Here is a 15656-nt window from a genome sequence, read left to right as displayed (position 1 = left end):
AGTTTACTGTAAGGCCCCAAAAGCTCCACGCCCAGGTATCTACCCTAGACAAAGGAAAACCTATGTTCACTCAAAGACTTGTTCACAAACATTCATAGCAGGATTATTCATAACAGCCAAAAAGCTGAAGTAATCCAAAGGACCATTGTTTAGTGGATGGATAAACAAAATGTGAATATACATACATACTATTCGGCAATACAAAAGAGTGAAGCACTGACACATGTTACAACATGAAAGAACCTCGAAAGATTATGCTAAATGAAAGAAGGCAGATACAAAGCCATATACTGCAGGATTTGACTTAAATGAAATATGCAGAAAATGAAAATCTGTAGAGACAGATAGTAGATTAGTATTTTCCCAGAGCTGGAATTGGAATTGACTGCAAATGGGCAGCAGGGATCTTTTTGGGTAGAAAATAATGTTCTAAAATTAGATTACAACTCTATGTATTTACTAAAATCATTGAATTGTATACTTAAAATGAGTGAAGCTTATGGTTGGTAAATTAAATCTCAATAAAACTATTTTACAAAAAAAGGAATGGGGCATTTCTTTTACATTTTAAATAGACAATTTAAGTGATGCTTGATAACATGCTCTCATGGAGACATTTGGTCAGACATAGACTTAGTACAACCACACAACATTGGATTTAATTTCCATCCCCGTGTCTTCAAACTTTTTATCTACATTTTTAAAAATCAGTTTTTATCACAAAAATTTGCAAACTCACACAAAACAAGAGAAAACGATATAATGTGTCCTATATAGTCATCACCCAGATACAACAGGCATCACAATATTTCTATCCTCCTTCTGCTTATTTCTCTATAGCCTTTGCTTTTGGTGCCAACATGCTTGAGTCAAGTCATAAAACCTATGTTATCCTAGCACTCTATCACTAGAATGCTTCTCTGATGAAAATAAGAGTTTTCGTGTATAACCACAATGTCAGTATCACACAAGAGTAATAACAGCCTCTTGGTATCACCTATCATCTACTCCACATTCATTTTTTTGTAATGAGATAAAAAGTCATATTATTATTATTGTTTTTATAATTGAGCTAATCAAATCAGGATTGTTTTACAGTTAACATTTTGTTATGTCTCCTTTTCAAATGTTTTTCCAGCTTTATTGAGGTATAACTGGCAAAAATTGTATATACTTAAGGTGTAAAATGTGATGCTTTCAGATAAATATATTTTGTGAAATGATCACCAAAATCAAGCTAATTAGCATTCATTGCCTTACATGGTTACCTTTTTTTTCTTTTCATTCCCCTTCCTTCCTCCCCTCCACCAACTACCCATTTGTTCTCTGTGCTGCTGAGTCTGTTTTGTTATGTTTATTCATTTGTTGTTTTAGATTCCACATATAAGTGAAACCATAGAGTACAACATTTGTCTTTCTCTGTCTGACTTATTTCACTCAGCATAATACCCTCTATGTCCATCGACGTTTTCACAGATGGCAAGATTTCATTTTTTATGACTAAATAATATTTCATTGTATATTTATAGCACATCTTCTTTATCCATTCATCTACTGATGTACACTTAGGTTGCTTCCATATCTTAGTGATTGTAAATAATGCTGCAATGAATATAGGGGTGCATATACCTTTTCAAATTAGTGTTTGTTTTTGTTTTCTTCAGATAAATACCCAGAAGTGGAACTGCTGGATCATATGGTAGTTCTATTTTTAATTTTTTGAAAAAGCTCCATACTGTTTTCCATAGTGGCTGTTCAGTGCATGAGGGTTCGTTGTTTTGCATATCCTTGCCAACACTTGTTATTTGTGGACTTTTTGATAATAGCGATTCTGAGAGATGTGTACTGACATCTCACCATAGTTTTGATTTGCACTTCCCTGATAATGAGTGATGTTGAGCATCTTTTCATGTGTCTGTTGGCCATCTGTATGTCTTCCTTGGGAAAAATGTCTATTCAGGTCTTTTACCCATTTTTTAATTAGGTTTTTTTTTTGATGTTGAGTTGTATGAGTTCTTTGCATATTTTGGATATTAACCCCTTATCAGATATACCATTTGCAAATATATTCTTCCATTCAGCAGACTGCCTTCTCATTTTGTTGATACTTTTCTTCACTGCACAAAAGCTTTTTAGTTTCATGTATTCCCATATATTTATTTTTGCTTTTGTTTCCCTTGCCTGAGGAGACAGATCTAAAAAAATATTGCTAAGACCAAGGTCAAAGAATGTACTGCCTACGTTTTCTTCTAGGAGTTTTACAGTTTCAGGACTTAAGTTTAGGTCTTTAATCCATTTTGAATTTATTTTTGTATATGGTGTGAAAGAGTAGTCCAGTTTGATTCTTTTGCTTGTAGGTATCCAGTTTTCCCAACACCATTTATCAAAGAGGCTATCTTTTACCCGTTTTATATTCTTGCCAACTTTGTCATAGATTAATTGATCATAGAAATGTGGGTTCATTTCTGGCCTCCCTATTCTGTTCCATTGATCTATGTGTCTGTTTTTGCATCAGTACCATACTGTTTTGATGACTGTAGTTCTGTAATATAGTTTGAAATCAGGAAGCATGATATGCCTCCAGCTTTGTTCTTCTTCTTCAAGATTGTTTAGACGATTCAGGGTTTCTTTGGTTTCCATACGAATTTTAGAATTATTTGTTCTAGATATGTGAAATGCCATTGGTATTTTGATATGAATTGCAACTATTCTGTAGATTGCCATGGGGAACATGGCCATTTTAATCATATTTATTCTTCCGAGACATGAGCATGTTGTGTCTTTCCATTTGTTTGTGTCATCTTCAATTTCTTTCATCAATGTCTTCTGGGTTTTGGAATACAAGTCTTTTACCTCCTTGGTTAGATTTATTCCTAGGTATTTTTTTTTTTCAATGCACTTGTAAATGGGATTGTTTTCTTAATTTCTCTTTCTAATAGTTTCTTGTTAAGTGTATAGAAATGCAAGAAATTTCTGTATTTTAATTTTGTATCCTGTAACTTTACCGAATTTATTGTATGAGTTCTAGTAGTTTTTGGTGGCATTTTTAGGATTTTTCTGTATATAGTATCATGTCATCTGCAAACAGTGATAGTTTTACTTATTCCTTTCCAATTTGCATTACTTTTATTTCTTTTCTTGTCTGATTTCTGTGTCTTGGACTTCCAGTTCTATGTTGAATGAAAGTGTGAGAGTGAATATTCTTGTCTTGTTTCTAATCTTAGAGGAAATGCTTTCAGCTTTTCAGTGTTGAGTACGGTGTTAGCTGTGGGCTTGCCATATATATGTTGAGGTATGTTCTCTCTATACCCACTTTGTTGAGAGTTGTTTTATTTTTAAATTTTTATTTGTTTTATTTATTTATTTTTGGCTGAGTTGGGTCTTCGTTGCTACGTGCGGGCTTTTTCTAGTTGCAGTGAGCGGGGGCTACTCTTCATTGTGGTGCGTGGGCTTCTCATTGCGGTGGCTTCTCTTGTTGTGGAGCACAGGCTCTAGGTGCGGAGGCTTCAGTAGTTATGGCACGAGGATGCAGTAGTTGTGGCTCATGGGCTCTAGAGCTCAGGCTCAGTAGTTGTGGCGCACGGGCTTAGTTGCTCCGCGGCACATGGGATCTTCCTGGACCAGGGCTCAAACCCATGATCCCTGCCTTGGCAGGCGGATTCTTAACCACTGCACCACCAGGGAAGACCACCAGGGAAGAGTTTTTTTTTTATCATAAATGAATATTAACTTTTTTCAAAAGCTTCTTCTGCCTCTACTGAGATAATCATATGATTTTGATTCTTCAATTTGTTAACATGGTGTGTCACATTGATTGATTTGTGGATACTGAACTATTCTTGTATCCCAGGGATAAGTCCCATGGATCATGGTGTATGTCTCTTAATGTACTGTTGAATTCAGTTTGTGCTAATATTTTATTGAGGATTTTTGCAATATTCATTCTTGATGTTGGCCTGTAATTGTGTGTGTGTGTGTGGTGTCTTTGTCTGGTTTTGGTATCTGAGTGATTGGGTGATTCTGGCATCACAGAATGAGTTCGGAGGCATTCCTTCCTATTCAAATTTGGAATAGTTTGAGAAAGATTGGCTCTTCTTTAAATGTTTGGTAGAATTCACCTGGGAAGTTGTCTGGTCCTGGAACTTTGTTTGTTGAAAGTTTTTGTTTGTTTGTTTGTTTTTTACTGATTGATTTCATTAATGGTAATCAGTCTGTTTAGATTTCCTATTTCTTCCTGATTCAGTCTTGGAAGATTGTACATTTCTAGGAATTTATCCATTTCTTCTAGATTGTCCATTTTATTGGTGTATAATTGTGGTAATCTCTTATGATCCTCTGTATTTCTGTGGTGTTGGTTGTAACTTTTCCTCACTTATTTATGACTTTATTTATTTGGAACCTCTCTCTTTTGTTCTTGATGAGTCTGGCTAAAATTTTATAAATTTTGTTTATCTTTTCAAAGAACTAGCCCTTACTTTTATTGATTTTTTTCTATTTTTTTAGTCTCTATTTCATTTGTTTCTGCTCTGATCTTTATAATCTCTTTCCTTCTACTAACTCTGGTTTTGTTTTTTTCTTTTTCTAGTTCCTCTAGTATAAAGTTAGGTTGTTTATTTGAGATTTTTCTTATTTCTTGAGGTAGGCTTGCATCACTATAAACTTCCCTCTTAGAACTGCTTTTGCTGTATCTCATAGATTTTGGATTGTTGTGTTTTTGTTTTCATGTGTATTCAGATATTTTAAAATTTCCTCTTTGGTTTCTTTAGTGACCCATTGGTTGTTTAGTAGCATATTGTTTAGCTGCCACATGTTTGTGATTTTTGCAGTTTTTTTCTCTTGTAGTTGATTTGTAGTCTCATATCCTTGTGGTTGGAAAAGATGCTTGATATGATTTCAATCTTAAATTTACTGAGACTTGTTTTTGTGGCCTAGCGTGTGATCTTTTCTGAAGCCCATCTGATCTAATGTTTCATTTAAGGTGAATCTTTCCGTATGGATTTTCTGTTTGGATGATCTGTCCATTGATGTAAGAGGGGTATTTAAGTCCCCTACTATTATTGTGTTGCTCTCAATTTCTCCCTTTAAATTTGTTAATATTTGCTTTATATATTTAGGGGATTTTATATTGGATGCATAGATTCAATTGTTATATCTTCTTTTTGGATTGATCTCTTTATCATTTTGTAATGTCCTTCTTTGTCCCTTTCAGTCTGTGTGTGTCTTTAGATCTGAAGTGTGTCTCTTACTGGCAGCATATATATGGGTCATGTTTTTGTGGGGTTTTTTTGGTTTGTTTTTTTTTTTTTTCATTCAGCCACTCTATGTCTTTTGATTAGTTATGTACTTATTCCCATTTTGTTAATTGTTTTCTGGTTGTTTTGTAGTTCTTTTTTGTTCCTTTCTTCTTTTTATGCTCTCTTCCCTTGTGACTTGGTAACTATCTTTAGTGTTATGTTTGGATTCCTTTCTCTTTTTTGTGTATCTATTATAGATTTTTGGTTTGTGTCACCAAATAGATATCTATCTATCTATCATCTATCTACATATATATGTGTGTGTATATATATATATATATATATAATATATATATATGATTATTTTAAGTTGATGATCTCTTAAGTTTGAACTTATTCTAACAACCCTGCATTTTTACCAATGCTTAACATATTTGACTTTGTATTTTACATCTTTTTGTTTCGTGTATCCCTTAACTACTTATTGTAGATATAAATCATTTTATTGTTTTCATCTTTTAACCTTTTTACTTGCTTTATAAGTAGCTGATCTACTATCTTTACTGTATGTTTGCCTTTACCAATGAGATTTTTCCTTTCATAATTTTCATATTTCTAGGTGCAGTACATTCTTTCTTGCTTAGAGAAGTCCCCTTATCATTCCTTGTAAAATGGGTTTACTGGTGGGTGCTGAAATCTTTCACCTTTTGCTTGTCTGTAAAACTCTCTACCTCTCCTTTGTGGAGTGTTCTTGATTTTTTCCTTTCATCACTTTAAATATATAATGCCACTCCTCTCTGGCCTGCAAAGTTTCTTCTGAAAATTGAGCTGACAGTCATCTGGGAGTTCCTTTGTACTTAATTAATTTCTTTTCTGTTGCTATGTTTAAGTTTCTCTCTTTAGCTTTAATTTTTGCCATTTTAACTGCAATGTGTCTTGGTATGGACCTCTTCGGTTCACCTTGTTTGAGATTCTCTGTGCTTCCTGGACCTAGATATTTGTTTACTTTCCCTGGATAGGGAAGTTGTCAGCTATTATTTCTTCAAATAAGTTGTCTTCCCCATTCTCTCTCTCTCCTCTTTATGAAGCCCCTGTAATGTGAATGTTAGTATGCTTGATGTTGTCTTGGAGGCCTCAAACTGTCCTCATTTTTTAAATTCTTTTTTCTTTTTTCAGTTCAGCTTGAGTGATTTCCATTACTCTGTCTTCCAATTTGCTGATCTGTTCCTCTTTATCATCTAATCTACTACTGATTCCTTCTAGTGTATTGTTATTTCAGTTATTGTATTCTTCAGCTCTGTTTGGTTCTAACTCTTTGTTAGACTTCTCACTGTGTTCATCCATTCTCTTCTTGAGTTTATTGAGCATTTTTATGATCATTACCTTGAACTCTTTATTGGGTAGATTATTATCTCCACTGCACTTAGTTCTTCTTCTGGCATTTTATCTTGTTCTTCTGTGTGCAATATATTCCTCAGTTGCCTCATTTCGTCTAATTCTCTGTTTTTATTTCTATGTATTAGGTAGGTCAGTTACATTTCCTGATCTTGGAGAAGTGGCCTTATATAGGAAACATCCTATGGGTCCCAGGAGCACACTCTGCTCTGGTCACCAGAGCTATATGCTCTAAGGGTGCCCTTATGTGGGCTGCATGCACCCTTCTGTTGTAGTTGAGCCCACTACTGTGGGAGTGCTGGTAGGCAGGGCTGGACCCCAGCCTGGTTGGCTGGCCCAGCCCCACTAATGGGTGGGGCTGGGTCTCCATGCAGCAGGCTGCTAGCCTGGGTCGGGGAGTCCAAGGTGTGCTGCCAACTGGTCCATGGGTGGGTAAGCCTTCAACACTACTAGGCAAGAGAGAGGACTCTAAACAGGCACTTGCCAGCACTAGTGTCCTCATGGTACAATGAGCTCTCCAAAATTGCTGCCACCAGCATCTCCCCAGGGGGAGTCCCAGTTGCTTAGTGCCTCTGCAGGAGGCTCTCCAAGATCAGCAAGTGAGTCTGACCCAGGCTCTTTTCAAATTACTGCCTCTGTGCTGGGTATCAGAGTGTGTGAGATTTTGTATGAGCCCTTTAAGAGTTCTATTTCCTTCAGCCCTCCTGTTCTGCTGTATACAAGCCCCACTGGCTTTCAAAGGCAGACAGTCTGGGGATTCATCTTCCTGATGCAGGACCTCCAGGCTAGGAAGCCTGATGTGGGGCTCAGACTCTTCACTCCTTGGGGAGAACCTCTGCAATTGTGATTCTCCTTCCTTGTGGGTTGCCTATCCAGAGGTGTGATTTTGACTATATCACATCTCTGCCCTTCTTACCGGCTCATCGTGGTTCCTTCTTTACCTCTTTAATTGTGGAAAACTAGTCTTCAGGTCATTCTCATCAATAGTTTCTCTGCAAATAGTTCTAATTTTGGTGTGCCCATAGCAAGAGGTAGCTCAGGGTCTTCCTACTCTGCCATCTTGGCCACACCCCCTTACCAGTGATCTTAGTTGTTATGGCTCTTGATTCTCTTTTAATTCAGATAAGACTCTCCTTCTATTTCCTTTCATGTCTTTGACTCACTGAAGAAACCAGGTGAGTTATCTTACAAGAAATCTCACATTTTGAATTTCTTTCTTCATGGTGTCATTTAACCTGTTCCTCTATTGCCGTTTTCCTTATAACTGGAATTTAGTTGTAATGGATAGTCTAGATCAAGTTCAACCTTTTTTCTTTCCCTTTGCATCTACATAATGTGTTGCTTTCCCACACTCAGTGAGACTAAATTGATCAGAAAATTCAGATGATAATGTTTGTCTGAATTAAGTCATTTTATTAAGGGTTGAAAATGGCAATTTTAAAATTTCTGTTTTCTTTCACATTCAATAGATGTAATTATTCTGTAAATAAGAACTTTTCTCCCTGAACTAGGGTTATTTGGTTATCTTGAAATACAGTAGTTACAAGAAAGACAGGAAGAAATTTTGTTGTTATCTTTAATGACTAATTATCAAAATCAAGAGTTGGTGCCTGCCTTAGTTACCTCTAAGTAGATGAATAAGTTTCTTACTATTGCTTTTGTTATTATTAAATGTATATGTACGTGTGCACATGTAAGTATATATGTAAATGATTAGTAAGTATATATATGTACATATATACACACATATACACACATATGTGTGTATGTGTGTGTGTGTGTATATATATATGTGTGTGTATATATATATATGCATACATACAATTGTGACAAGACCCCATTTATGTTCCACCAATAGTCCATTGTTCTTCCAAGGAACCATGGTCCCTGTTATTGGGGAATAATATTTAAAGGAGACTATGATCTAGGTGGTCAAGGTGCTTGTTGCTGTTGGTTGCCCACTGCCCACTGAAAAGGGAAAGAACTTGGAATCACATATTAAAAAAAACAGCAAGTGCGTACTGATACTTTCTATTGGATATTTCATGAATTTTATTAATTCTTTGGTTTTCTATTTTTATCTTTTCTCTTACACCGAAAATCTTGGTTCCAAATAAAAATAATATAAACATAGTTAATTTTCCCTCTGTTATAGTATCTTATAGGATAAAATTCTTCTAGGGCCTCCCACACTGCTGAGCCTTCTCTCTCTGTTTAGTGTTCCACTCTGGCTCAATTTGATTCCTAAATCCAGCAGTTTCCCTCAGGGTGAGTTTCTGTTCTTCTGAAAGTAGTATTTGCTAAATATTTCTGAGATCTGCAAGGAGTTAGGCTACTACCGAACTATGTGATATCATGGCCCTTTTGCATTCAGCTTCAACTCAGAGCTTGTGTAGGTCTATCAAATTGTTGTGAATATTCTTAGACACATTTTCCTAGGTTTCCATTCAAGAGATGGTCCTCTGCTATTTTTTATTTTTTTAAAATTTATTCTTGGCTGCGTTGGGTCTTTGTTGCTGCGCACAGGCTTTCTCTAGTTGCAGCGAGAAGGGGCTTCTCTTCATTGTGGTACATGGGCATCTCATTGCCGTGGCTTCTCTTATTGAGGAGCATGGGCTCTAGGCGCGTGGGATTCAGTAGTTGTGGCAGGTGGGCTCAGTAGTTGTGGCGCACGGGCTCTAGAGCACAGGCTCAGTAGTTGTGACGCATGGGCTTAGTTGCTCCGCGGCATGTGGGATCTTCCTAGACCAGGGCTCGAACCTGTGTCCCCTGCATTGGCAGGCGGATTCTTAACCACTGCGCCAGGAGGGAAGTTCCTGTCCTCTGCTTTTTGGAGGTGAGCATTTGCTGACAATTTTGCAGTTCTGTGACTATATAGTAATCCCAGTAACTCTTCCCTTTTCACTGTCCATCACCTAATGTTACACTGCTGCTCTTCCTACACTGGTCCTATTGTTGTCAGTAGTTTGTCCACAGCCCCCCACATTTAACAGTTTCTGGGGAGTCCCCATCACCTAGTTTTGTTGATGTCATCCACATGCTTTTTCTTTTGTCATCCTATTGCACCTGTTTCAGCTTCAGGAGGAGTTTGGAGTCATTAAAAACCTTGTTATTAACATGCCCCCCGCCATGATCCAAACCCCATGTGTACATTTTTAAATGAATTTAAATCTAATTTAAAATAAAATTAATTTCTCTTTGCCTTCAAAGCTTAGAACTCTAGAACAATAATCCGCACTCAGTGTCTATGTTCTCATCTTCTAGCACTGACAATCTCCTCCCTCAACTACTTTATTAAAATGTCTGTGACCAAAAAGTCATAAGCGTAATTCACCACATGCAGCAGACTCTCTTACGAGCCTTTTGATTATGTGTGACTCTGTTGACTTCTCCCTTCTTGCAAGTACCACCTTTAACCCCAAACGTTCAGTCTTATTCCCCCTCTTCTGCTGGCATCTGAGTGTATGGTATTCCTTCACTAGATTCTACTCTGATGCTCCTCACTTATCTGCACAAATGCTCATGAGGCGATCTCATGGACGCTCATCACTTCCATGGTGACCCAATGCTAATGAGTCCTGCTGCCTATTTTTGGAAAAAAAAAAATTAAAAATAAATAAATAAATAATCTTGGGATTAAGAAAAGCAAATTTGCCTTTCCCACTCTGAGAGTTAAATTTGAAAATCAGTACTTACTGATTTAGAGTAGAGATAAACAAGGTTACCTTTTCAGGCTTTCTCTCTTTTTAGGTTTCTCTTTAGAGAAAAATGGGCTCCCAGATTATCATCACTTAATTCACGTTCTTTCGATGGAGAAATGTTTATTTGCTTCTTTTGCTAAGTTCCATCTCATACCCAGATCCATACCACCCCCAGAGACTGTTCCTTTCTTATCCCAATATTGTCACAAAGAAGTTCCTCTTCAATGCAAACAAGACCTTTCCTAAGATATTCTGAACATGTAGACCATTGTGTTGTCACTAAAGCTACCATGGAAAAGATGACAGATGCCATTCATTTCCTAATTCATTTTCTCTACATTTTTGAAAAAAGTGAGCATATTTTTACTGTAATGATTATTCTTTCCCTTAAAAGAGGCAACAAGACATAACTATAATACAAGGGATAAAGTATCAATTGACATGAAAAAGAACAGGTTAAAAAAAAAGTATTTTCAAGTTCAGAGGAAAGATCAATTAATTATGACTTATGTTTGTTCTACACCTGAAAAGACAGGTGGGCTTTGGCTATTTTAAGGATGTGAATGGGGAAGAGGAATCCAGATAGAACATTATCAAGGGCACTAAGTGGGTGTTCAGGTGACATTGTTTTAATTACCCCAACGTTTAAAAACTTCCCGTCACGTCTCCCTCACAAAACATCATGACAAATAAAATAGATATTCATTGCATGGATCGATTTTACATTTTAAAGCTACAAGGGCGAAGGTCAGATATTTTGCACTTGATCTCTAATACCAAGATGGTCATTTCACGCTTCTAAACTGCTGCATGAAGTGCTAATGCGTCCCCGAGTGAATGGATTGCTGATTTGTTTGACAGGCGGGCCAAGAGCAAGCCAACTATAAAGATTCTGCAAAAGGTCAATATTTTCTCAAAGTATAAATCCCATTAAAAAAGGCACAAAACGGACATATTTATCAGAGTGGAATAAACTTGCTTTGGGGTTTTCTTCACTCAAGAATAATCCTGGAAAGAGTTAAGAGAGTGTGATTATTTCTTTAACTTTAGACGTGGATAATTTCCCCACTATTGTTAGACATGATACAGGGAACAAGTTGGCACCAGGGACCGGTTTCATGGAAGACAATTTTTCCACGGATCGGCAGGGGTGGGGGTAGGGATGGTTTAGGGATGATTCAAGCACATTACATTTATGGTGCACTTTATTTCTATGATTATTACATTATAATATATAATGAGATAATTATACAACTCACCATAATGCAGACAGGAGGCGGAGCTCAGGCGGTAACATGAGCAATGGGGAGCGGCTGTAAACACAGATGAAGCTTTGCTCACTCGCCTGCCGCTCACCTCCTGCTGTGTGGCCCGGTTCCTAACAGGGGCTGGGGATCCCTGTTCTATAGGACCCTGCCCTGCTCCCCCAGATCTATGCAGGGTAGGAGGCATCATGGTGCTGGTTGGTATTGCCAATGACATAACATGCAAATAACAGGGCAAGGAGGCATTGTCAGAAAAACAGAAATCATACTGGGTCAAAGGAATTTGGAGCTTTATAAAAGGTGAAATTATTTCACTTGAAATATCCATATTTGCATTGTACTGTATTGGTATTGGTTTAAAAAACCTTAAATTGCTGGGCTTCCCTGGTGGCGCAGTGGTTGAGAATCTGCCTGCCAATGCAAGGGACACGGGTTCGAGCCCTGGTCTGGGAAGATCCCACATGCTGCGGAGCAACTAGGCCCGTGAGCCACAACTACTGAGCCTGCGCGTCTGGAGCCTGTGCTCCGCAACAAGAGAGGCCGCGACAGTGAGAGGCCCGCGCACCGCGATGAATAGTGGCCCCCGCTCACCGCAACTAGAGAAAGCCCTCGCACAGAAACGAAGACCCAACACAGCCATAAATAAATAAATAAATAAATAAATGTATTAAAAAAAAAACCTTAAATTGCTAAAATATTTTGGGGAAAAAAAATGAAGGCTTCATTTTGTTCATGAATTCCACAATTTTGGTTGAGTCATCCCAGAGCACTAACAAAGGAAGACAGAGATAGATAGAAAACACAGTGTTGATGAAGTTTTACCTGATACAAAAAGTCTAGCGCTGTTACTCTGCCTTGTCTCCCCGGTGTATCTGTGCCGTGTGATACAGCGGTAGTTATACAATCCATCTTCATTCTGTACATCTTTAATATACAAGGCTCCCGTGGATGTGATGAGAAATCTAGATCCTGGAATCAAAGAAAATGATTACCCCATTAAAACAGAACAGAAGCAACCCAGTCATATAAACAAAGTCATTGAATAGTTTTTCTTCACCTGAAGGAAACTCATGTGAAGGAAAATCAAAGGTGTGTGTTTGTATGTGTGGGTTACTTTAAGAGCCTGAGATATATTAATTCTTCAACTATCCTAAATTAAGAGTTTTTAGTAAGTATGCTACCCAATAAATATATACTTGTACAGCCTACTCTCATGAATTAATTTTTTAGGTCATGTATTTATTTACCAGCAACAAAGTAGGCATATAATTAGTATGTAGCTAATTTAGCATATTTTCTTTGATCATCACTTTTCTCTAGAATGTGACAAATTAAAGGAGTATTAACTTTCTTTTGTAAATTTCTACCTCATGTAAATATAAACTTTTGCCTCAGTTTCAAATATTTCAATAAACACACAAAAGTGTTAGACTATAGAGCAATAATACATTCCACAATCTTCCCAGGAAAGACTGTCTTATTTCCTCAATAATAACCAACACTTTCCTCTATATTCCAAGACAAAGATCAGTTCCTCCTATATTCAGTGTTTTAGAGAACACTGTTATTTCCTAATTACACTCAAATTATTGACAATAACATCTTCACCTCAGGGAGAAAAAAGCCATACTCAGCTGTTCCTCCTTCATATCAGCATAGGACAAAATGTGTTCTCCGTGACCTGTGATTTTCGCCTATACAACTCTATTTGTACAGAAATGGTCAACATTAAGAGATCAAGCATCAGTGCTGCTTGAAGAAGAATAAAGATGATTTTTCCTTTGAAAATGTAAATATCTAAAGATAATTTTTCACTGTTCAATTATAATTTGATGATACACCAAATAAAAGCTAAGGAATAAATCTCAAGGTGAGTTGTTGCACCTACATAGTAGTGACTCAAGATGCTTTCTACCACTGTTAGAGTCTTTCCTATGGAATATTTCTGCATCTGATGCAATTCTACTTAAAAGATAATGTGGTTTTGTCTCTTTGGGAAAAGACTAAAATGCCAAAAATTCACCTTCTTTTAAACTGTTTTCCTTAGGTTCATTTGAAACTGCCTTGGGTTTATTTTCATCAGAATTTGCCAGGAGTCTTGAGTTCATTAATTTTAGGTCTCAAATATTGAAGTTGAGCCAACCCTTGGTTATTTCTTGGTTATTTCTTATATTTTATTCATAGGGGTGGGATATGGAGGGTGGGAGGGAGATGCAAGAGGGAGGGGCCATGAGGATATATGTATACATACAGCTGATTCACTTTGTTATAGAGCAGAAACTAACACAACATTGTAAAGCAACTATACTCCAATAAAGACGTTAAAATTTTTTTTAAAAAGTATGGGCTTCCTTGGTGGCACAGTGATTAAGAATCCACCTGCCAATGCAGGAGACACGGGTTTGAGCCCTGGCCCAGGAAGATCCCACATGCCATGGAGAAGCTAAGCCCATGAGCCACAACTACTGAGCCCTCATGCTGCAACTACTGAAGCCCACGCGCCTAGAGCCCGTGCTCCACAACAAGAGAAGCCACCACAGTGAGAAGCCCGTGCATCGCAAGGAAGAGTAGCCCCCACTCGCCACAACTAGAGAAAGCCTGCACACAGCAACAAAGACACAACACATTTTATTTTTAAATAAATAAAAATAATTTTTTAAAAAAAATCTTAAAAAAAAAATTAAAAAAATAAAAATGGCTTATTACTTCTTATGCAATATGAAAGCAATTCCATGGACATGAATAAGAAAAAAATCATAAAACAAATACTGATCTAGCATAAGCTTTCCAAAAGAACACCAACTAACTACTAAAGGAGGATAAAATATCTTTAAGTAATAAATTCACTTTTAAAACAACTGCATTAGTTACTTATTTTAAAATATGCTATAAATATGCTAAATATTAGAATAGCTGAAAAAGCAAATGTTGTATTTTCTAGATATTTTTGCTTTATCTTCCCCCTAAAAAAGCAACTAAAAATACCACTTGTCATATTTCATCACATGCCAAGCATTTCTTACCAGTATATAATGTGTATAATTGAAACATTTTTTTCTTTCAATATATTTTGCATACTTACATAATGCTTTCATAACCAGTTCCTTTAAAGTACAGAGTGATAGACAGAAAAGAGGGGCGAGAAAGATACTGTATTAACTCCTGTCACCTCTCTAACACAGAGTCTTCTCATTGGAATTGACAGGCCATCAGCAGTGGCTAAATGTAAGGAAGAGCACCGCGTGCACGGTTCCTCAGAGCGCTGAGAGATGCTCAGGGCTGCAGCAGCAGCCTGCACTCACTACTCCACTGATTCCTGAGAGGGCTCTGGTCTCCAGGCACATTTAATTTGATCACTCACTTTGCTCCTGGAATATCTGACTTCTTTTTACCCACTTAGCATGCTAAACAAGACTCTCTTAAAGACATGTTGTTTCAGAAAAACAGGAACCCTGTCTGAAACATTTTCTGAAATATTCACAGGAAAGAGAGAAGGAGGTGACTGAATTCCTGGGCTAATTTGAACCATCTCTGTCTAACCCTTTATTTCTCGTTAAAACACATCCCCAAACTGATCAGTATTTTAACATTTAAAATAAGGATGAAGAATAGAAGCCTTTGAGTAGGACAGGGCTGCGAAGACCCAAAGTTCAGTCTGAACTCCTGAGACACGTGGAACCCTCGGGACAGTGAGGGACAGCACAGCCGCTAGAACGCCAGGCTTCACAGTGACAAGGAATCTTCTCATCCACCCCCTTGCTTGCCACTGCACCCCGCTTCCTGTCTTACATCACCAGAGGGTTTTGTATCATATGGAATAAATGGGTTTGTTCACAGCCTTCAATGAAATTGAAGAATGTGCTTCTGTTAAAATAGGCAAATATTAAAATACAAAATATTAATAGCAATAAACTGCACACACACACAAACTGTCTCTTTCTCTCTCACACACACACACATATGCACACGCACACACACAGACATATATACATGCACCCTCTACTACTCAGAACTGTCTGGTAATATACAACTGTGCAAAGTCAAAATTCTATAGGTAACTT

General features: G+C 37.2%; 1 protein-coding gene across 1 annotated transcript in view; it reads right to left on the bottom strand.

The window, feature by feature from the left end:
- Positions 1-15656, bottom strand: part of DSCAM (DS cell adhesion molecule) — a 741375-nt gene that overhangs the window by 309814 nt on the left and 415905 nt on the right. Inside the window, exon 6 of the mRNA XM_061192687.1 lies at positions 12418-12564. Coding sequence (XP_061048670.1) covers positions 12418-12564 — 147 coding nt within the window. The remainder of the gene's footprint in view (positions 1-12417; positions 12565-15656) is intronic.

The sequence above is a fragment of the Eubalaena glacialis genome, chromosome 6 (assembly GCF_028564815.1).
Source record: "Eubalaena glacialis isolate mEubGla1 chromosome 6, mEubGla1.1.hap2.+ XY, whole genome shotgun sequence".
Lineage (NCBI taxonomy): Eukaryota > Metazoa > Chordata > Mammalia > Artiodactyla > Balaenidae > Eubalaena > Eubalaena glacialis.
This window is presented reverse-complemented; position numbering and strand designations above follow the sequence as displayed.